At 42.4% G+C, this 22,497-nt stretch overlaps 1 protein-coding gene across 1 annotated transcript in view; it reads left to right on the top strand.

Annotated features, from left to right (window-relative positions):
- CBL (Cbl proto-oncogene) overlaps positions 1-22,497 on the top strand; it is a 1,233,699-nt gene that overhangs the window by 1,051,135 nt on the left and 160,067 nt on the right. Inside the window, exon 14 of the mRNA XM_044081051.1 lies at positions 20,514-20,614. Within this exon, the coding sequence (XP_043936986.1) occupies positions 20,514-20,614 (101 nt within the window). The remainder of the gene's footprint in view (positions 1-20,513; positions 20,615-22,497) is intronic.

Here is a 22,497-nt window from a genome sequence, read left to right as displayed (position 1 = left end):
TGGGCTTTTAAGGATTTCCCCAATGAAGGCTTGGCCGGGGATCCTTCTGGCTTTAACAAGCCTCTCAAAATGAGCTTATTCCTATGCTCCTGCAGGACTCTCAGACTGAAAGCATGACAGACCGAACAAGAGTCCTGCAGGTGTAGGGGGCTCAAACAATAAACACAAGAAGTATGACCGTCTGTCAGAGACATCTTCTGACAGCATGAGTCACACTTCTTGAAACATGAAACCTTGGTATCTTTAGACATGATAAAAGAGATACCAAGGGAAGTTTAACTAGTGCTTAAAACACTATACACAGACACACACGCACTAGACTAACAATACAATACCACTATAACTACAACAGTTATCACTAACAAAAACTTAACACAAAAATTATATATATATATATATATATATATATATATATATATATATATATATATATATAAAACAATACTGTAAAGAGACAGGCCTAACCACTAGCCCAAAGGGGGGGGGGGGGAGAAAACTCTGTAACAACAGAAAAAAGGAGCTCTTAAGTGGGGGTCTAAAGGGGTTACACGATGTAATAAAACTAATACAGAAGAATATCTAAATATAACAACAACTCTGGCAGTAAAAGAATTATACGACCTGGAGCCGGTAAAAAACCCAACCTCGTAGCTGAAGTGACAAACGAGATCTGGGTATCTGACGCCTAGCATTGTGGGATAAGGGGAGGCCTCGAGCCGGTAAATAGCTCTCGAGCTCTAGTAAAAGGCCGAGTCGGAGCAGAGGATCGGCTCCGAACCCATCCAGCAGGAATGAAGGCGAGATAGACAACTTAACATACAATTTGCAGTAGAGGCCCAGGGAGAAATACTGCAGACACATGTCTTTGTAAAATGGCAGGACACTAGAGCAAATCCACACAAACACAGGGATGAGATGCAGACTCCACACAGAAGGCACCCCAGCCAAGAATCAAACCAGAAAACCTGTAGCTGTGAGGCAACAATGCTACCACTGCACCATCAAATATGTATGGAATTAAACATTCAGAAATCTGAAGTCTGAAATTCAAATGCCTGTCAATTTTATTTAACATTTGTTAATCAGGACAGTCTGACTTGGAACAAAAAAACAATTTTCAGCAGAGGCCCAGGAAGAAATAATGCAGGCATGTCTTTGTAACATGGGAGGACACAAAAGCAAACCCACACAAACACAGGGAGAAGATGCAGACCCCACACAGAAGGCACCCCAGCCAAGAATCAAACCTGAGAATCTGCAGCTGTGAGACAATGCTGCTGCCACTGCACCATCAAATATCAAGCATTGCAGCATTTAGAAACCACAGATATTATGAGGAACAGATCAGATCAAATATGAGGCAAAAATCTGCAAACACACAGAGAAGATGCAGACCCCACACAGAAGGCACCCCATCCAAGAATCAAACCTGAGAACCTGCAGCTGTGAGACAACAATGCTACCACTGCACCATCAAATATCAAGCACTGCAGCATTTAGAAACCACAGATATTGAGGAACAGATCAGATCAAATATGAGGCAAAAATCTGCAATTTTTTTTACAAATGGTGGTGGGTAGGGAATTCAGGTCCTTAACACCTGCATACAAAGTACAGGGTTCAAGCCTGAGGTATTCCCTACCACACCACCATGAGTTTGCTCTAGCCACCACACACACACACTTACCTGGAGCGATCCCTTCAATCCATGCCCACGATCCCTTCGTGCCATTAAATCCATGCCTGTGACCTCATGATCCCTTCACTCGCATCCCCGACGAGACTCCAGTCTGCCACCACGCAAGATTTCCCCAACGAGACTCCAGTGTGCCTGCCGACGTTGTAGTCTGAGTTAGCTCCATTTCCTGTGACTTCTGGGATGTCTGTTGTTAAGTGTTTCCTAATCCGGACTGCTGCTGAGACAGTCTGCGCATGCCCGAAAGTCCGCAATTTTTTATTTTTCTTTTTTTATCTTTATTTTCTTTCTTTTTTTTATTTTTTACAGCTGGGGGTGGGGGGGGGGCTGCAGTCCGGCAGTCCAATAGCACTGGCCGCCCCTGCTTCTTTGCCTTTAATTCCCAGAGTACTTCAGAAAGCCAGATGCCTCATAAGTCAATTGCTCCTCATTGCCCCATTCTGGCCTTGGCAGGTGTGGTTACCCCTTCTACAGTCTCACTTGAGGCATCCACCCTGGGTGCTCGATCCAGTTCCGGATCTTTTGTTTCATCCATTTCTGCTCCCACTCCTGAACCTTCAGACCTTACATCTGACAGCGTGGTATGTCCACTTCCAGTGATTTTGGCTAAGTCCAGGCTAGCTTCACCTGTAAAGGATATTATTCTTGCTTCCCAGAGGCCTTCCAGTAGGAAAATTTATTCTAGTAAATTGAAGAGGTTTTCGATTTGGGTAAAGAAGAATCTAGACCCCTTCTCCGCTTCTGTTCCTGAGATCCTTCTGTTTTTAAGGAAGGGGCCAGTTTTTCCACGATCAAGGTTCAATTGGCAGCAATTTAAAATTTTCATCTTAGCGGTGATTCTGCCTTTTCTTCCCACCTCTGTAAGGCCATTTTAAAAGGTGTTTTTCTCTTACGACATCCTGTGAAGCATCCATCTCCTCTGTGGGATTTGACTTTGGTCCTACAGGCATTGACAAAACCACCCTTTGAACCGGCAGCAGCTTACAATATCAAATTTCTTTCTTGTAAGACTGCCTTTTTAGTGGCAGTAACTTTAGCGACGAGAGTTTCTGAGCTGCAAGCTCTTACAGTTAAGCCGCCCTACTTAGTTTTCCATAAGGACAAAGTGTGTCTGAAGCCAGATCCATCCTTTATGCCTAAAGTGGCATCAACGATTAATCTTAATCAATGCATTCATCTTCCAGTATTTTTTCCTAACTACACCAGTAAAGGGGAGTATATCCTGCACACCTTAGAAATTCGTCAACTTCGTTTTTATATACATAGAACTCAGGAGTTTAGACGTTCATACCAGTTGTTTGTAGCCTTTTCTATGAATAGAAAAGGCAGAGGAATTTCGAAAGTCGCTGGATTTCGCAGTGTATTTCCTTCATTTATTCTTCAGAAGGTGAGGGAATGGTGACTAGATAACATCAGATTTATAGTTATGTACTTACCATAGCTTGGCATCTGTGTTATCTGTAGTCACCATTCATCAGTGCCACCCTCCAGCCCCCTTCCTGGATGATTGGTTGGATTATGGTGGTTCTGTTTTGCTGTTAGTACTTTGGTCTGTCTTCTTTCCTTATGCAAACTCGATGTGAGGGATTGGAGGGCAGCAGAGAAGTATGGGAGTGGAGGAGCTTGAGCTGAGCTGTTGTCTGTCTGCTCTGATCCGATATCGGATCCAAGACCCTAGCATGATGAATGGTGACTACAGATAACACAGATGCCAAGTTATGGTAAGTACAGAAGTATAATTCTGATCCTTTGCAGTTTCCAGTATTTCATTTTCAGGACTTTGTATACTGGGGGCAGTGATCACCTAGGTTTTGCAAACCTCTGGACTCTCTTTGCAAATACTATTTAAGTAGCAGTTCCATACAAATATGAAATATTTTTCTGACAAATTAAGACCAGCAGCTGAAACTACAGCTGTATTTAGTTCCGGGGTAGCAAAATTAAGTAAATTATTTTTTTTTAATACCTGCGTTCTTATACTATGTGTGTATGCTGTTTTTTTTAATTCCTGCTCCCTCAAATGCTCCTAATCAGTTGTGCGCACATTTTTCTACTACAAGCGATTTCTGCAGGTAGTTTATGGAATGCAGCCAGTACAGTACTAAACAAACCATTTCCTTTACTGTTGTGCATGTTCTACCTAAACAGTTTTAAATTAAAAAAAAAAAAAAAAAGTCTCTTGCTTAGCAACCACAACAAAGGCAGATCAGGAACTGTGTAGAACATAACCATCATGTGGCATGGTGAGCACATCTAATTTTAAAAGTTCTGTTTACCACCCATTTCACTTTTTTGGGAGTAGTAGGTTAATGTATTTTTGTAACTGAAAACCAGGTCAGAACCCACAGTATACCATTCCTTATTACATTTTATTCCTGACTGCAGACAAAGGATAATAAAAGTTAGCCGGTAATACCTGTGGAGATTTTCAGAGAGGCATTATTCATGCAAAAAGGGAAATTAAGTCCAGGCAATATGCTCTTGTTTATGTTCTATATTTTGTTACACGTTAGGTCTTACTGGTCAGAGCTCTTTTACAGATGAGACCAGAAAAGATCACTTTGAACATAGTAACATTGTATAAGGATTCATGTTAGCATTAGCTTATTGTCTGAATTTAATTTCCCTTTTTGTATGTGCAGTGTTTCTTGGTAAACAAGTGAGATGCAAATAATATGCACATAAACCAAAACAGATCTATAATAAATGGATGTTTGCTTAACATCAAGACTAGTGATGGCAAAACCAGCAAAGGAGTAGCATCATTACTAGTAAAGAGATGTCTAAGCAGATTGTAATGTTGTATAATGGTAACTTTTATTAGACAAGTAGTTTCAACTAAAAACAGCTATAATCCTGTTGCTAAGGATAGGAGAAGGCGTACATTGGACTGCACCATCATTATAACTTTATGCTAGATAATTTCTTCTCACTGATGGTAACATTTTATGTGCAGTTAAGCCTTATGATTAATAATTATTTCTAAATAAAGGTTCAAGGAAGCATTATAAAGGAAAGTAAGAGGTTGTTTCATTAAATTGAACTCTTAGTGTAAATATATAGTAACATTGTTTAATACCCTCACAACTACCTGATGATACAGCTGAAAAAGGTGTAGTTTAAAAGCTGCGTGACATGTAATGGAGTCGAATGGGTACCCATTAGTTCTTTATTCAGTTTTGGAAGAGAGTGAGTGTGTGTGTTTGAGAGTGTGTGAGTGAGCTTCCACCCAGAGTAGCCCCCACCTTCACCCCATCCTGGCTATAACTTTATTTAATACTTAGAGCAACTATGAGGTTGTTTGTAGTAAACTGTGTAGCAGCAGTTTTTACTCATGTTTTTGCAAGTGTGAATGACTTGTGATACTTCCCCTTATCTTATCAATCTCCCCTAAAAATAGGGTTAAATATCATTACTTCCACCCCCTAACTTTAAATTATTTTCCTATTCTAATTACACTGCTTATATCTGGTGATCTCTTTCGCAACCCTGGACTTGCTAACCCCTCTTCCTTTGACTCTATGCTCAAGTACCCCTCCTCCTAACATTCCAGCAAAGCACCTGTCTGTATTCCATGAACATGAACAGTATTGTAAACAGTCATTGAACTCCATGCCTGGATATCCCATCACTCTCCTGACATCCTATCTCTCTGTGAAACTTTGCTGAAACCCCACATTTTTGACAAAAACTTCTACCCCCTGGCTACAACATCTTAAGACTCGCTAGAACCCACAAAAAAGTTGGAGGGGTTGCTATTATGTTCTCCAACCACCTCACAGTTACTCTCATACTTATCCCCACCCCCTCTGCATCTCCTGCTGAACTACTAATTGCTAAATGTAAAACCAGCACTCATAATGTTTTCACCATAGCTGCAATTTACATACCCCCTGGTAACAATTTCCGTGTACTAGAAAACATTCTCTTGCCTCACTCAGTACTTACCAAATGATACTATCATCTAGGGTGATGTCAACATAAATTGGCTACCCCTCGTCGGATGCTCCTAACTCCTATATTAGTTTACATGGCTTCTCCCAATTAATCTACACTCATACCCGCAACAACAAATCATCAAATATTACCTCTCTACTTGACTGGATTCTAGTCTCTCATCCCCTTAAGTAGCACTTCCCACTGCCTGATGCCCTCAATGACCACTGTCCAGTCAGTCCTTATTCTATCCACACTATACTAGATCGCACAAGTTCATTGCCTGTCGCAAATTGTCCAGCTTTGACTCTGAAACACTTAATCATCTCTCTGCTATCAACTGCAACTTTCTTAAACTCCTAGCCTTGGATGATGCCGTACAAAAATCAATTCAATATTCCTTAACATTCTCAACTCCCTTGTTCCCTTGCATATACAGTAAGAGTGAAATCTATTGTATCCCCTTGGCTTACACTCTCCACCCAGTCACTAATTCAAAAAAGAGACAAAGCTTGTGAAGATCCATCTAAAACTAAACTCCCTACACACTTACAACACTATAAGGAACTTCGCAGCCTTGCTAAGAAATTCATTTATAATGAGAAAAAGAACTTCTGTAATAACCCTCCCATTCCAAACTTTACAAAACTATGGAAATTCTGGCACACCATCAAACAAATTCTTCATCCTGGAAATCCCTTATCCCCCAACCATGTCCTAAAAACACTCCACTAGAAATTGCCCCTAACTTCAACTCCTGATGATGTTCTTCATTCCACATTGCTGCAGTCCTAACCATTGGGGTAGTCCGCTGTCCAGTCGGCCCGAATACCAAAGTATATGGCTGACGTCGGTCAAGTCGCATTAGACTGATGTCAGGACGTCAGGGTACTAATGCGCATGACCGACGTCATATCCTCAGTCTTTTTTGCCGCATGGTCCGATGCAGAAGCAGTTTTGCGAGTGCAGGTTGGCGTTCTGAAAAATTTCCGAAGTCGGAGTTTCAGACCGAATCAAAGTTGGCTAAGTACCCCGTTGGGGAACATTTTGGTTTTTTCTTGCATCAGTATTTAACCGGATGTCAGAAAAAGTGAATAACTGTATTTCTTGTGGGAAGCAGATACCTCATAGGGATTACCATACTTTGTGTATACCTTGTTTAGGGCCTGAGCACGACGTTGTTGGTTGCCGCTCTTGTGCTAGATTTAACAAACGCACAATTAAGAGAAGGTTAGACTGTGCCAGGTTAGTGTTTGGGAAGCGTTGTAATTATAAAATGCCGTCGGATACTCTGACGCCCGCTTCGTCCAAAAAGCGCAAGGACAAAACAGCAAAGCCTAGGGTTGATGAACCGGCAGTCCCGGACGTCGGTTCTTTAGAAGGCTCAGTGGAGCCAGAGGTTTTGCCAGGAGTTTCTTTGGAGTCTCAGGCAGAGACTTTACTGTTACAGGATGTGCCCTCTCAGGAGGTAGGCCAGGCTGAGGGGGCTTCTCAGGTAACTGTTCTTCCCTCTCTTCCCAAGGTAGTTAGAGCCTCTCCTTCTGTTTCCAAAACTTCTTTGAGAGGTAGGCCAAGTTTAGCTTCAGTGGGGGCTTCTCCTAGCACTTCAGGTTCTGTGCCTAAGAAACATATGCTTAAAATGGCAGAAGATTTAATTACTATGATTAGAGGCTCTATGCCCCCTCCTGATAAGAGGCCTAGGGTGGAACCTGAGTTTGAGAGTTTTGAACAGTGTTCAGAGGCTTCTGAGTCTTCTGCGGAAGACTTGCAGGAGTATCCTCCTTATTCTGATGTGGATGATTCCACTCCTACAGCTTCTCCTCCTGAGGATTTCTCATTTTCAGAGACTCTGCATTCCATGAGGGAGCACTTTAAATGGGAAGGCCAAGATTACTCTGATTCCAGGAAAAGGCTTAGGGAATTCTTATTTTTACCCCAGCATAGGCCCTTAGCTATACCTCCTGTGTTGAATGTGGTGGAAGATGTTTTTGCAGAGGCTTCCCTGAACCCTGATTCTTTGCCTCCTGCCCCTGTTAAACCTGATAGGTACTATAGGGTGCCTGAAGCTCATAAGTATCTGTTTAAGAGTCCTAGGGCAGACCCGGAAACTATTTCTCAGGGGCCTAAAGGTGTTAAGGCCTCTGTTGTTAAAAATCCTGTTCCCACTGATAAAGAGGCAAGGGCTTTGGATAGGTGGGGAAAGAAAGTGTATACTTCTTCCACTTTAGCCATGAGAGCGTTGAATTGTCAGTTTCACATGCTAAAATATCAAAATTATCTCCTTTCACAATTGAAATCTAAGGTGGATGCTTTGGCGGAAGGTATAGAGTGTAAAGAGTTGCTGGATTTAGTTCATGTGTCTGAACAAGTGGGTAAGCATTCTTTGCAATGTGGTTTTGATGCTGTGCAGGCCTCCTCGAGGGTGGCTGCCACTAGTTCTGTTCTTCGCAGGCATGCCTGGTTGAGGGATCAGAATTTAGCAGAGCATGTTAAGACTAGGATTTTGGATGCTCCTTTACAGTCTGATGTGTTATTTGGTTCGCCTGTGGAAGCAGTTTTAAAGAAAATGGAGGACAAAGCTAAGTCTATGCAAACTGTTAAAGATTTTTTGCAGGTGCAGCCACCGAAGTTTAGTCGAAATTGGCCTACTAAGGGATGGACATATCCTGCTTATGATTCTCAGTCTAGGGGTAGGTCTAGACGTGGTAGGGGCAGAGCTCAAGGTTCTTTTAGGCCTAGAACAGGGGGTTCACCTGCTCAGACTTCTGGTGAGGGCAGGGGTCAGTCCTTTCGTAAACAGACCCAATGACCTGCCTTTTCAGCTGCCAGTAGATTCTCGTCTGGCAGCTCCTTTGGGAGGAAGACTGTCTCTTTTCAAAGAAAATTGGGATTTAATCACTCAAGACAGATGGGTGTTGGATATCATTCACCATGGTTACAGGTTTTATTTCCATTCATTGCCCCCTTTCAAAGGCATGCCAGACGTTCCCCCTCCACAAAGGAAAGAGGCTCACAAGCAAATTTCTCTGTTACTCCAAATAGGGGCCATTCAGCCAGTCCCTGTACCAGAAAGGGGCCTAGGATTTTACTCTCGCCTGTTCCTAGTACCAAAGAAGGGGAACACGTGGAGACCAATTTTGGATTTATCTATTCTCAACACTTATCTGGACATTCCCAAGTTCAAGATGTTGACATTACAACAGCTTTTACCTCTGCTGGGCAAAGATCATTGGATGGTAACTTTAGATCTCAAGGAAGCTTACCTTCATGTGCCTATAAGACTAAGTTGCAGGAAGTATCTGCGTTTTCGAGCTGGAAATTCTCATTATCAGTTCTCTGCATTGCCCTTTGGCTTATCTACTGCGCCCAGAGTATTCACAAAGGTTCTGGCTCCAGTGATAGCTTACTTCAGGCTAAAAGGAATTCAAATCTATCCTTACTTGGACGACTGCCTGATTCTGGCTCAAGAAAAGGAAGACCTTCTACAGCATCTGGAATATGTCGTAGCAGTGCTAAGATGCCTAGGGTATTCTGTGAACGAAATAAAGTCCAGTCTAGTACCCTCTCAAGACATGTGCTTTCTGGGTGTGAGACTGAATACAGCAGCCCAGATGGCCTTTTTAACCCCGGACAAGCAAAAGAATCTTTCCAGTTACTTCCATCAACTATCTCTTCAGTCCGGGCTGACTGCAAGGACAGTCCTTCAAGCCTTAGGGTTCATGGCATCTTGTATTCTGGTGCTTCCCAATGCCAAACTGCATATGAGGAAGCTGCAATGGTATCTCAAAAATGTGTGGACACAGCACTGCCAGGATTTGGACACTGTCATTCAAATAATACCTTGCATTCAAAAAGAATTTTTGTGGTGGGCTCAGGAATGTCACCTAAACAAGGGACTCTCTGTGACCCGGCCAGAGGCGAGTCAGATTTTAACGACAGATGCCTCGGACATTGCTTGGGGAGCTCATCTAAATGGGAAGTGGATACAAGACAAGTGGCCTGCCAGACTACAGCATCTACATATCAACATGAAAGAGATGTTAGCAGTCCAGTTTGCATTAATGGCTTTCAAGGAGTTACTTCTTCCTGGGCAGGTGTTGATTCTAACAGACAACACAACTGTCATGTGGTACATCAACAAACAAGGGGAACACATTCTTATCCTCTATGCAGGCAAGCAATGATTTTATGGGAGACTGCGCTCAGCTTGCAACTAACTCTTCAGGCAAGGTTTCTGCCGGGAGCACAGAACTCCTTAGCAGATGTGTTAAGCAGGCAAATCATGGATCCCCACGAGTGGAAACTGGATCTTCATGTATTTCAGAAATTGACAGTGTCATGGGGAACTCCAGACATAGATCTGTTCGCTTCTCCACTGAACCACCAGCTGCCAAAGTTTTGCACAAAGGGGTTTCATCATACAGCTTGGAAAGTGGATGCTCTTTCTTTCAGTTGGAAAAATCTTCATGTGTATGCCTTTCCACCTCTGCCTCTTCTCCCAAAGGTGCTCCTAAAGGTCAGACAAGACAAGCCAAGGATGATTTTAATAGCTCCAGATTGGCCTCGGCAACACTGGTACCCACTACTAAGGAGTCTGGTAAGGAAGCCTCCATGGCCTTTACCTTTGATTCCACACCTGTTATCTCAGAAGGACGGTCGCCTGCTCAATGTCAAGCTTCACTCTCTTCATCTAACAGCATGGCATATTCTGTTTTGAAACACAGCAGGTCTCAACTTCCTCAACAAGTTTTAAATGTGATTATGGAAGCCAGAAGACCTAGTACAAGGAAAGTGTACGCAGAAAAATGGAAGAGATTTTTATTTTGGAGTGCAGCAAAGAATTTGGAGATTTCTGAGCCTAATTTGAGTGTGGCTCTTCAATATCTTACTGAGTTATTGGACAAAGGTTTGTCCTTCTCTTCCATTAAGATTCATGCTGCAGCAATTTCAGCTCACTATGATTGTGACCCTCCATTGTTTTCGCATCCTTTGTTCAAGCAGTTTCTTAGAGGGGCAAAGAATATAAGACCCCCGTAGAGCTCCTACTCCTGCTTGGGATCTCAATTTTGTGTTGGAAAAACTTACTCTACAACCTTTTGAGCCTGCGGCTACTGCTGAATTGAAATACTTGTCATGGAAGACTGCTTTTTTGTTGGCTATTACTTCTGCAAGAAGGGTTTCTGAGTTGCAGGCCCTTATGGCAGTAGAGCCCTTTTGATTTTCCATAAGGATAGGGTATCATTACGCACTAATCCTTCCTTTATGCCTAAGGTGGTTTCTAGTGTGGCTTTAAACCAAACTATTCATTTGCCTACTTTCTATGCAGATCCCCAAAATAAGGGAGAAAAGATTTTGCACACTTTGGATGTACATAGGCAGTTACGTTATTATTTAAGCAGGACTAAGGATTTCAGGCAGTCTCAGCAGTTGTTTGTTTCTTTTGCTTTGAGTTCTCAGGGCAAGCCTGTGTCTAAGCAAACTATTTCTAAGTGGATTGGGTTTTGCATTTCATTTTGTTATTCCCATCATGGCAAGGAGATTCCAGCTGGGATTAGGCCTCATTCCACTAGGGCTACTGCCACTTCTACAGCATTTCTAAGGGGTGGCAACTAAGGATATTTTGGAGGCAGCTACTTGGAGTTCAGTACATACTTTCTCTAAGCATTACCACCTTCCTCTCTACTCTAAATCTAGGGCTGGTTTTGCCACAGCTATTTTGCAAGGCATGTTGACAGCTCCTGCTTCCTTATGATTTGCCAGCCTCCCTTACCTCTGCTTTGGGATTCTACCCAATGGTTAGGACTGCAGCAATGTGGAATGAAGAACGTAGTACAGTTTTGTACCTACCATAAATGTAGATGTTCGAGGATCCACATTGCTGCAGTCCAATTTACCCTCCCTCCTTCCCCTCTGTGTTTAGGGGTGGTGGTGTGGGTTAGGCTATATTCTTGTAAATTTGTATATATTGTATATATGTTTGGTGCAGGGTTTTTTGGTGTTTTTGGTTTAGGCCTTGTCTTTTTAGGGTCTTCTGACATCTGGGGCAAGAAAAGACTGAGGATATGACGTCGGTCATGCGCATTAGTACCCTGACGTCCTGACATCAGTCTAATGCGACTTGACCGACGTCAGCCATATACTTTGGTATTCGGGCCGACTGGACAGCGGACTACCCCAATGGTTAGGACTGCAGCAATGTGGATCCTCGAACATCTACATTTATGGTAGGTACAAAACTGTACTTTCTTCATCTCACATTGCTGCAGTCCTTACACTTGGGTAGTCCGCTGTCCTCGGTCGGCCCGAATATCAAAGTATTAGGCTGACGTCGGTCAAGGCGCTTAAGACTGACATCAGGACGTCAGGGTACAAATGCGCATGACCGACGTCATATCCTCAGTCTTTTTTGCCGCATGGTCCGATGCAGAAGCAGCGTTGCAAGTGCCGTTCGGCGTTCTGAAATTTTTCGAATTCGGAGTTTCAGACCGAGTCAAAGTTGGCTAAGTACCCGTGGGGAATATTTTAGTTTTTCTTGCCTCAGTGGTTTACCGGATGTCAGAAAAGTGAATAACTGTATTTCTTGTGGGAAGCAGATACCGCATAGAGATTATCATACTTTGTGTATTCCTTGTTTGGGGCCTGAGCACGGCGTTGTTGGGTGTCGCTTTTGTGCTAGGTTTAATAAGCGCACTATTAAGCGAAGGTTAGATTGTGCCAGGTTGGTCTTGAGCGGTGCAATTACAATATGCCGTCGGATGCTCCGGCCCGCTTCTTCAAGAAGCGCAAAGACAAAGCAGCTAAACCCAGGCAAGAAGAGTCATCTGTACGGACGCCGGTTCTTTAGGCGTCAGTGGAACCGGTGGTTCCACGAGGCTTCTCTGGAGTCCCAGGGGAGACTTTGATATTGCAGGATGTGGCCTCTCAGGAGGCAGGTCAGGCTGAAGGGGCTTCTCAGGTTACTGTACTCCCTCCCTTCCTAGGGTGGTTAGGCCCTCTCCTTCTGTTTCCAAGGCTTCTCCCAGAGGCAGGCCAGGTTTAGCTTCTGTTGGTGTCACTCCTAGTTCTTCAGGATCTGTGCCCAAGAAGCACATGCTCAAAATGGCAGAAGATTTAATTACTTTGATTAGAGGTTCTTTGCCCCCTCCTGATAAGAGGCCTAGGGTGGAACCAGAGTTGGGGAGTTTTGAGCAGGTTTCGGATGTTTCAGAGTCTTCGGCTGAAGACTTGCAGGAGTATTCTCCTTATTCTTATTCTGATGTGGATGATTCTAATTTCAGAGACTCTTCATTCCATGAGGGAACATTTTAAGTGGGAAGGTCAGGACTTCTCTGATTCCAGGAAAAGGCTTAGGGAATTTTTGCTTTTACCTCAGCATAGGCCTTTGGCTATACCACCTGTTCTGGATGTTGTGGAAGATGTGTTTGCAGAGGCTTCACTTAATCCTGATTCTTTGCCTCCTGCTCCTGTTAAACCGGACAGGTATTGCAGGGTGCCTGAAGCTCATAAATATCTGTATAAGAGTCCTAGGGCGGACCCAGAAACAGTTAGTCAGGGACCTAAGGGTGTCAAGGCCTCTGTGGTAAAAAATCCGGTTCCTCCAGATAAAGAGGCCAGAGCTTTGGATAGATGGGGAAAGAAAGTCTATACTTCTTCCACCTTAGCTATGAGGGCTTTGAATTGCCAGTTTCACATGTTGAAATATCAAAACTATCTTCTTTCTCAATTGAAGTCTAAGGTAGATGCTCTGGCGGAAGGCATTGAGTGTAAAGAATTACAAGATTTGGTACATGTTTCTGAACAGGTGGGTAAGCATTCTTTACAATGTGGATTTGATGCTGTACAGGCCTCGTCTAGGGTGGCTGCCACTGGGTCAGTTCTTCGCAGGCACGCCTGGCTGAGGGATCAGAACTTATCTGACCATGTTAAGACAAGGATTTTAGATGCTCCTTTACAGTCTGATGTATTGTTTGGTTCACCTGTGGAGGCAGTTTTAAAGAAAATGGAAGACAAGGCTAAGTCTATGCAGGCTGTTAAAGATTTTTGCAAGTTCAGCCTCCAGTTTAGTAGGAATTGGCCTGCTAAGGGGTGGGCGTACCCTTCTTATGATTCACAGTCTAGGGAAGATCTAGGCGTGGTAGGGGTAGAGCTCAGGGCTCTTTCAGACCTAGAACAGGAGTTCACCTGCACAGTCTTGAGTGAGGGCAGGGGCCAGTCCTTTCGTAAACAGGCCCAATGACCTACCTTTTCAGCTGCCAGAGCCTTCTTGTCTGGCAGCACCTTTGGGAGGAAGGTTGGCACTCTTCAAAGAAAATTGGAGTTTAATTACCCAGGACAGATGGGTATTGGATATTATACACCAAGGTTACAGGTTTTATTTCCATACCTTGCCTCCTTTCAAAGGCATGCCAGACGTTCCTCCTCAGCAAAGAATAGAGGCTCACAAACAAATTTATCTGCTGCTGCAAATAGGGGCCATACAGCCGGTCCTTCTGCCAGAAGTAGGCCTAGGATTTTATTCTCGCCTGTTCCTAGTACCAAAGAAGGGGAACACGTGGAGACCAATTTTGGATTTATCTATCCTCAACACTTATCTGGACATTCCCAAGTTCAAAATGTTGACGTTACAACAGCTTTTACCTCTGCTGGGCAAAGATCACTGGATGGTGACTCTGGATCTCAAGGAAGCTTACCTTCATGTTCCTATCAGGCTAAGTTGCAGGAAGTATCTGCGTTTTCGAGCTGGGACTTCTCATTATCAGTTCTCTGCATTGCCCTTTGGCTTATCTACTGCGCCCAGAGTGTTCACAAAGGTTCTGGCTCCAGTGATAGCTTTTTTCAGGCTAAAAGGAATACAGATCTATCCTTATTTGGACGATTGCCTGATTCTGGCCAAAGGAAGGGACGAGCTTCTTCATCATTTGCAATATGTGATAGCAGTGCTAAGATGCCTGGGGTATTCTGTGAACGAAATAAAGTCCAGTCTAGTACCCTCTCAAGACATGTGCTTTCTGGGTGTGAGACTGAATACAGCATCCCAGATGGCCTTTTTGACCCCGGACAAACAAAAGAATCTTTCCCTTTACTTCCATCAATTGTCTCATCAGTCCAGGCTGACTGCAAGGACAGTCCTTCAAGCCTTGGGGTTCATGGCATCTTGTATTCTGGTGCTTCCCAATGCCAAACTGCATATGAGGAAGCTACAATGGTATCTCAAAAATGTATGGATACAGCACTGCCAAGATATGGACACTCATTCAGATAATACCTTGCATTCAAAAGGAATTTTTGTGGTGGGCTCAGGAATGTCACCTAAACAAGGGACTCTCTGTGACCCGGCCAGAGGCGAGTCAGATTCTAACGACAGATGCCTCAGACAAAGCTTGGGGAGCTCATCTAAATGGAAAGTGGATACAAGACACGTGGCCTGCCAGACTACAACATCTACATATCAACTTGAAGGAGATGTTAGCAGTCCAATTTGCATTAATAACTTTCAAGGATTTACTTCTTCCAGGGCAGGTGTTGATTCTAACAGACAACACAACTGTCATGTGGTACATCAACAAGCAAGGGGGAACACATTCTTATCCTCTATGCAGACAAGCAATGATTTTGTGGGAGACTGCTCTCAGTTTACAGCTCAATCTTCAGGCAAGGTTTCTGCCGGGAGCACAGAACTCCCTAGCAGATGTGTTGAGCAGGCAATTATGGATCCCCACGAGTGGAAATTGGATCCTCATGTATTTCAGAAATTGACAGTGTCATGGGGAACTCCAGACATAGATCTGTTCGCTTCTCCACTAAACTACCAGCTGCCAAAGTTTTGCACAAAAGGTTTCATCCCACAGCTTGGAAAGTGGATGCTCTTTCTTTCAATTGGAGCAATCTTCATGTGTATGCCTTTCCACCTCTGCCTCTCCTCCCAAAGGTACTCCTAAAGGTCAGACAGGACAAGCCAAAGATGATTCTAATAGCTCCAGATTGGCCTCGACAGCACTGGTACCCATTACTGAGAAGTCTGGTTCGGGAGCCTCCATGGCCTTTGCCTTGATTCCACACCTGCTGTCTCAAGAGAACAGTCATTTACTCAATGTCAAACTTCACTCTCTTCACCTAACAGCCTGGCATATTCTGTTTTAAACCCTGGAGGGTCTCAGCTTCCATAGCAAGTTTTGAATGTTATTTTGGAGGCCAGAAGGCCTAGTACAAGGAAAGTATACAGATAAATGGAAGAGATTTTTATTTTGGAGTGCAGCAAAGGAATTTGATGTTGCTAAGCCTAATTTAAGTGTGGCTCTTCAATATCTTGCTGAGTTACTGGACAAAGGTTTGTCCTTCTCTTCTATTAAGATTCATGCTGCAGCAATTTCTGCTCACTATGACTGTGATCCACCATTGTTTTCTCATCTTTTGTTTAAGCAATTCCTTAGAGGGGCAAAGAATATAAGCCCCAGCGTGAGCTCCTACTCCTGCTTGGGATCTCAATTTTGTGTTGGAGAAACTCACTCTACAACCTTTTGAGCCTGCAGCTACTGCCGAGTTGAAATATTTATCATGGAAGACTGCTTTTTGTTGGCCATTACCTCTGCGAAGGGTTTCTGAATTACAGGCCCTTATGGCAGTTGAGCCTTTCTTAATTTTCCATAAGGATAGGGTATCTTTACGTACTAATCCTTCCTTTATGCCTAAGGTGGTTTCTAGTGTGGCTTTAAACCAAGCTATTCATTTGCCTACTTTTTATGCAAACCCCAAAATAAAGGGAAAAGATTTTGCACACCTTGGATATACACAGGCAGTTGCGATATTATTTGAGCAGAACTAAAGGGTTCAGGCAGTCTCAGCAGTTGTTTGTTTCTTTTGCTTTGGGTTCTCAGGGCAAGCCTGTGTCAAAATAAACTATTTCTAAGTGGATTGGGTTTTGTATTGCTTTCTGTTATTCCCATCATGGTAAGGAGATTCCAGCTGGGATTAGGCCTCATTCCACTAGAGCTACTGCCACTTCTACAGCTTTTTTAAGGGGGGTGGCAACTAAAGATATTTTGGAGGCAGCTACTTGGAGTTCAGTGCATACTTTCTCTAAGCATTACCACCTTCCACTTTACTCTAAATCTAGGGCTGGGTTTGCCACTGCAATTTTACAGGGCATTTTGGCAGCTCCTACTGCTTTATAGTTTTGCCATCCTCCCTTACCTCTGCTTTGGGATTCTACCCAAGTGTAAGGACTGCAGCAATGTGAGATGAAGAACATAGTACAGTTTTGTACCTACCATAAATGTAGATGTTCGAAGATCCACATTGCTGCAGTCCAATACCCTCCCTCCTTCCCCTCTGTTGTTAGGAGGCGGTTGTGTGGTTTGGGTTGTAAATATTGTGGATATTGTATATATTGTACATATGATTAGTGCAAGGGTGGTTGGTTGTTTTTTGCTGTCTTTTGGTTTTGACCTTTCTGTTTAGGGTCTTCTGACATCTGGGGCAAGAAAAGACTGAGGATATGACGTCGGTCATGCGCATTTGTACCCTGACGTCCTGATGTCAGTCTTAAGCGCCTTGACCGACGTCAGCCTAATACTTTGATATTCGGGCCGACCGAGGACAGCGGACTACCCAAATGTAAGGACTGCAGCAATGTGGATCTTCGAACATCTACATTTATGGTAGGTACAAAACTGTACTTTTCATAGATACTATCAGTAAATTGACACTTCAAACCAACCCCAACCCAAATGCTAATAACCCCCCACCCTTCCCACCTCCTCCAACTCCTCTCCAGCTTTCTCACTAAAACCAGTATCCACGAACTACATTAGATCCTTACTACTTAAGCTTAAATCTTGCTCCCATTCCGTTGATAACATACCACCTATCTTTCTCCAGAAAGCTGCAAACTCTCTTGCCCTCCCTCTATTCTCATTAACCAATCCATTACTGAATCTAGAGTACCTACTATTTGGAAACATTTCTATACTTTGACCATCTACAAGGGAGGTAACTCCTGTGAACTTGCCAACTTCAGGCCCATTGCAGTTCTAACCTCCCTCTCTCAAATTCTTGAAAAATGTGTACACAAACAAATCCTTCACTTTCTCCTAAAAGAAAATCTACTTACTCCCTGTCAACATGGATTTGGACCTAAACATAGCACCTCCACTGCTCTTATTTCCTTCATAAACACCATATCCCAAGCCAGAGACCATAATAAACTGGTCTCTTGCATATTTTTTGATCTCTCAAAGGCATTTGACAGTCTCCCACCATCTCCTCTTGCACAAACTCTCTGAACTAAACTTCTCCAGTTCTCCTGGTTCACTAGTTGCCTCAGTGACCGACTCCAGTCTGTCAAATGGCTCTCAGCTACTTCTCATGCACTGCTTGTCAAGATAGGTTTACCCCAAGGATCAATCCTTGGCCCATTACTGTTTAATATCCTTACCACTCTAATATATATCTCATGCCCCCAGTCATCAATGGTGCAATACGTAGACGACTCCACTGTTATCACCATAGCGGATTGCCTCTCTGACCTAATTACAATGATAGACTTCCTTCTTGTCCATTGAAAATTGGCTCACTAAGAACCAGATTATTCTAAACCCCCCAAAAAACAAGCTCCTACCTTTCATCCCCCAAAATATGAACCATCTCAAATCCTCCTTTTCGATCTCATCCCCTCAGTAACACGCCTGTCTTAGTCGGATCGCACACCAAACTATTAGGGGTCATTATTGACGACCATCTGAAATTTGATCTCCATGTCCTCAGCAACATTAAGAAAACCCACCAAAAACTAGGATTCATTTACAGGAACAAAACATTTTTATCCAATAAAGCTAAAATCTCACTATTCCACGCCTGCCTCCTACCCTCCCTATTCTATGACTTGCAAATCCTTAATAACCTTCAAGCCACTCTTCTAACAAAACTTGAATCTGCCTACAGTAAAGATGCAAGATTCGCAGCAGACCAGTTCTACCACTCACACCACTGCCTTGCTCTAAAAAAAATAAATTGGCTAGAATTTCCACACCAGTTGCTTCTCACTCAACTTCTAATAATTCAGTGTATATTATATTTGCCCTCTTTCTTTCCAAACATTGCCTCAGTTGTCTCCCTCTACTCCCCTCCAAGGTCCATACGGAGCTCCAAACAAAACCTACTCCAAATCTACAAACCTAAAACAGGACAAAACCTGTACAGTTACTCCCCAGCCCAGTCCTGCAACAAACTTCCCTTAGATATTAGAAATACCAATCACCCTCATAAATTCAAACCTGGTTCTAAAAATTAAACCAGATATGGATCTGCCACTGTAACTACCCCCCTTAAAGGATCACCCAGTACTCAATCACCTCATTCTCGCCTATCCACCTACGTTGCTTCTGTGTCAAGTAATACTCTACCACTGTTTTGTTACTTTATTTACACCAATTGCACTGCACATCTTTACTGAATTACTCAAATCTTATTCTCTGATAGGACTGTACAGATTTTATTGATGTGATAATGTATATACTTTCTGACTTGTTAACTATATACTTTTATTATGTATATTCCCTTTAATTTTTCTTGTATTTTTTGCTGTAATTCTTGTTGTAATTTTTATTTGAAATTGTAAGTGTGGAGCTTTTCTCCTTGGGTCTCCACTGAAAAAGGGCTTCAGCTTAGTCGAACTAACCCGGTCAACAAATGTTAAATAAATAAATATGTTAATGAGTGTCTGTTAGTTGGGGTGGGTGTTGATTTTTTTTTTTTTTTTTTTTTTTTTTTTGTATGTGGCAGTTGGATGATATTTGTCTTATAGTTGGTCCAGGTTTATCTGTAAGCCATCTATATATCATTAACTTGCTTTACATCTGTGTTTTGGTGGGCTAAATTTGTCTGTGGCATGGAAGTCTGGTATGTTTACAGTGGCTAGTGATAAGTTGTGCCCAAGATTTTGGGGCCTTGATGTCAGTTGAGTGGTGGCCTTCAGGGGACATTTTAGTATATTTACTTTTTGTGGTGACTTTTTTTTTTTCTGTTAAGTATGAGAGTATTTCAGGTTGTGACGATTATAAACAAAACAAGGCAACTGGGCAATGTTGCAGTTTATGCTTTGCCAGTACCCACACCTTACCTCACATTATCAAGGAGGGATAGGCCAGTCATGCTGGACGTGCATTTGTGAATACTCATTTAGTTACACTTTTTTAAAGGAAAATAGTGCATCACATTGCTAGATCTGGAGTGGAAGTTTGCCCCAGAAAAGGGGTAGTTGTTGCATGACAAATTTCTCTCTCCACAGTAACTCATTTTTCTAAAACTGATTCAGGCCTCTTGTCCTAATATTCTCTGGACTGTTTAATTTGAGGTAAGAGGTCCTGTACTGCCTGATCCCCTAAAGGCCCAAAACAAGGCACAGATCACCCTTAAGGAGTAGGATAATGAATACAGAAACAGAGACTTGTGCCTCTCCTGGTTGCTCAGGTCTTTTAGTCCTGTGATCTTTTTTGTTTGAAACCTCTGGGGTCTGTCCAACTGTCCAGTATGTCTAGTCAGATACACCCCATTTGGGGCATTATATTCTATGATGGGCATGATTAGTGAAGAATATAGAAGTGTAAGGACTTGGATCAAGAGATGTTGTCCTTTGATCAGCTGCACCAGACTTTTGAATTTTCACTTTGTGTCCCTGATGTGTGTTCATGCCTGAGAAATGAAAAGTTAATTTAGGTAGAGCATTTTAATGAAATTTGTTATGAATGCAAGTCAAGTCATAACATACATCTTCAAAAGTTGGAGTTGTAATGAATTTGCAGATAAATTATTTAAAGGTAAACATATAAGCAGCAGTAAAAAAGTGATTCATATACTAAACAGCTGTGCTTTTATTTTCCAACAGGATGCCTATGGCTGAACAGCTAGAGCGTCCCATGTATGAAGCTATGTATGATATGCACTCACAGACCCTCCCCTCTGTTTTACAGCCTCCCAGAATTCCTGGTAAGTTGGTCTGTTAATTGCCACCTTTAGTAACAGTAATGTTTGCTGCATGTTTTCAAATAGCACAAACTGGAAGGGCTGGTGCAATAGATAAGAAGTTTGGGCGCAAGGGAAGGAGTGATCATGGACAGTCTTTTAGTAAGGTCAGACCGAAAACCTCCATAGTGTGGGTTAGGGAAGCAGCAGTGGATTAGTTAACCCCAGAAGTACAGGGCAGGAGAAGGTGGTCGGTGAAGTGCCAGCCATGCTGGAACCTACAAAATCTGCTTTTACTAGTATTTCTCCAGTACTAGTGGGGTAGATTATTGATATAGGATATCTGCAGCAGAAGTTGTGGAAGAAAGGAGAGGACTTAAGTGTGTGCAGTATTCTTTGTGTGGGTTGGCAGTGCTGTTTAGGGACTTGTGAGAAGTACCATGCTGTTTGGCATTGTAGGACATTGGAGAGATTGAAATTGGAGGTGTATGAACTTAGAAGGCTCGTATGGGAGATCATTAAGAGGTGTGGGCACCATACCTCTCAACCTGGAAACATCAAAAATCTGGACAAGGCACATGAAAAGTAGGTACAAATCTGTGCACTGATTAGCATAAAATTTGCATGCATAATTACATAACCCTGCCCACTCAAATGGAATTGTGGGATACCAGCTTTCAAATGCAAACTGAAGAACAGACAACCAAAATGTGGCACCAGAGTCCCCCGCAGCTATTCCAATGTCCCATTACCTGGCTATTTAGCCCAATTTATCATAAACACTAATGTGCATACTGCTTTACTTCTATAATGATTATTTGGATTTTATATTTACATTTTATAGCACAATGCACAAACACTAATAGACATCTGCTAAACAAAGCAATACTGTCTCACAGTGGAAACAGAATTGGCATTAAAACTTCTCTGCCCATGAAACTCACTTTCATTGAAACAGCATTGAATTTGAAACCCACACCACATCCAAAGAAAATGCATCTGGCTAGTGGTGGATAAAGATTACTTTTGGGCTGTTTTCAAATAATAGGCCCCTTGCATACAAAACAAGAAACATACATGTGTTCTTTGATACACCTTCCTGACTTTATTAAATTATATTCCTTGTATAATACAGCACTTGGTAGACTTAGAGCGCATTTTAAATTTAAATTTATTGTTTGAACATTTTTCCAGTAGGCAATGAAACAAAATGCATGAATGAACCAATAATGACAAAACTGCCCAATTCAGAACATTTCCATCATAAATATCTACTTCCACTCACACATATTTACCTGTGTGTGTGTGTGTGTGTATATATATATATATATATATATATATATCTGTCTTTCAGTTTTTTGCTTGACTTACTCTGATTTGTGTTGTCAGACCAACCCAACAGCTGTAAATGCACAACAAAATAAACTAGGCAAACTGCATGTTTTAAGGCTTCCAATTTTTAGTCCAAGACCAAGTACTGAAAGACCCTCTCCTACATTCATCCTGAAGCATCAAAACTATCATTGTAATCCAAGTGCTGTTAACTGGACACTCTTGCTTCTCCACTGTCTGCAGTGGAAAAATGTTTTATCTTGAATGCTGGAAAATGTACTATACTTGTTTAAAAATATTTTTCTTATAATGCAGCACAGAACATAATAATTCTGTTTTTCTGTTGCTGAATTTGGGTTAATGATATGTTTTTGCTCTTTCCGCCGAGGCACAAATGCCCTTGTGCATGACATTTTCTCACTTCTGTTATATCTGTAGCTACACCCTTGACCTGTTAACACCCACCCCTTTTAAAAGTACAACAACACAATGCAGTATCAGCAATGCATCTACATACTGTAGGAGTAGAACCCACAGCCTTCTGCATCAAAAGCAAGTATTTAATCTGTTAACAC

Source organism: Protopterus annectens, chromosome 8.part0 (genome assembly GCF_019279795.1).
Source record: "Protopterus annectens isolate FY-2018-M chromosome 8.part0, PAN1.0, whole genome shotgun sequence".
In the NCBI taxonomy this organism is placed as follows: Eukaryota; Metazoa; Chordata; order Ceratodontiformes; family Protopteridae; genus Protopterus; species Protopterus annectens.
The sequence above is the reverse complement of the archived record's forward strand: the minus strand, read 5'-3'. Positions and strand labels throughout refer to the sequence as shown.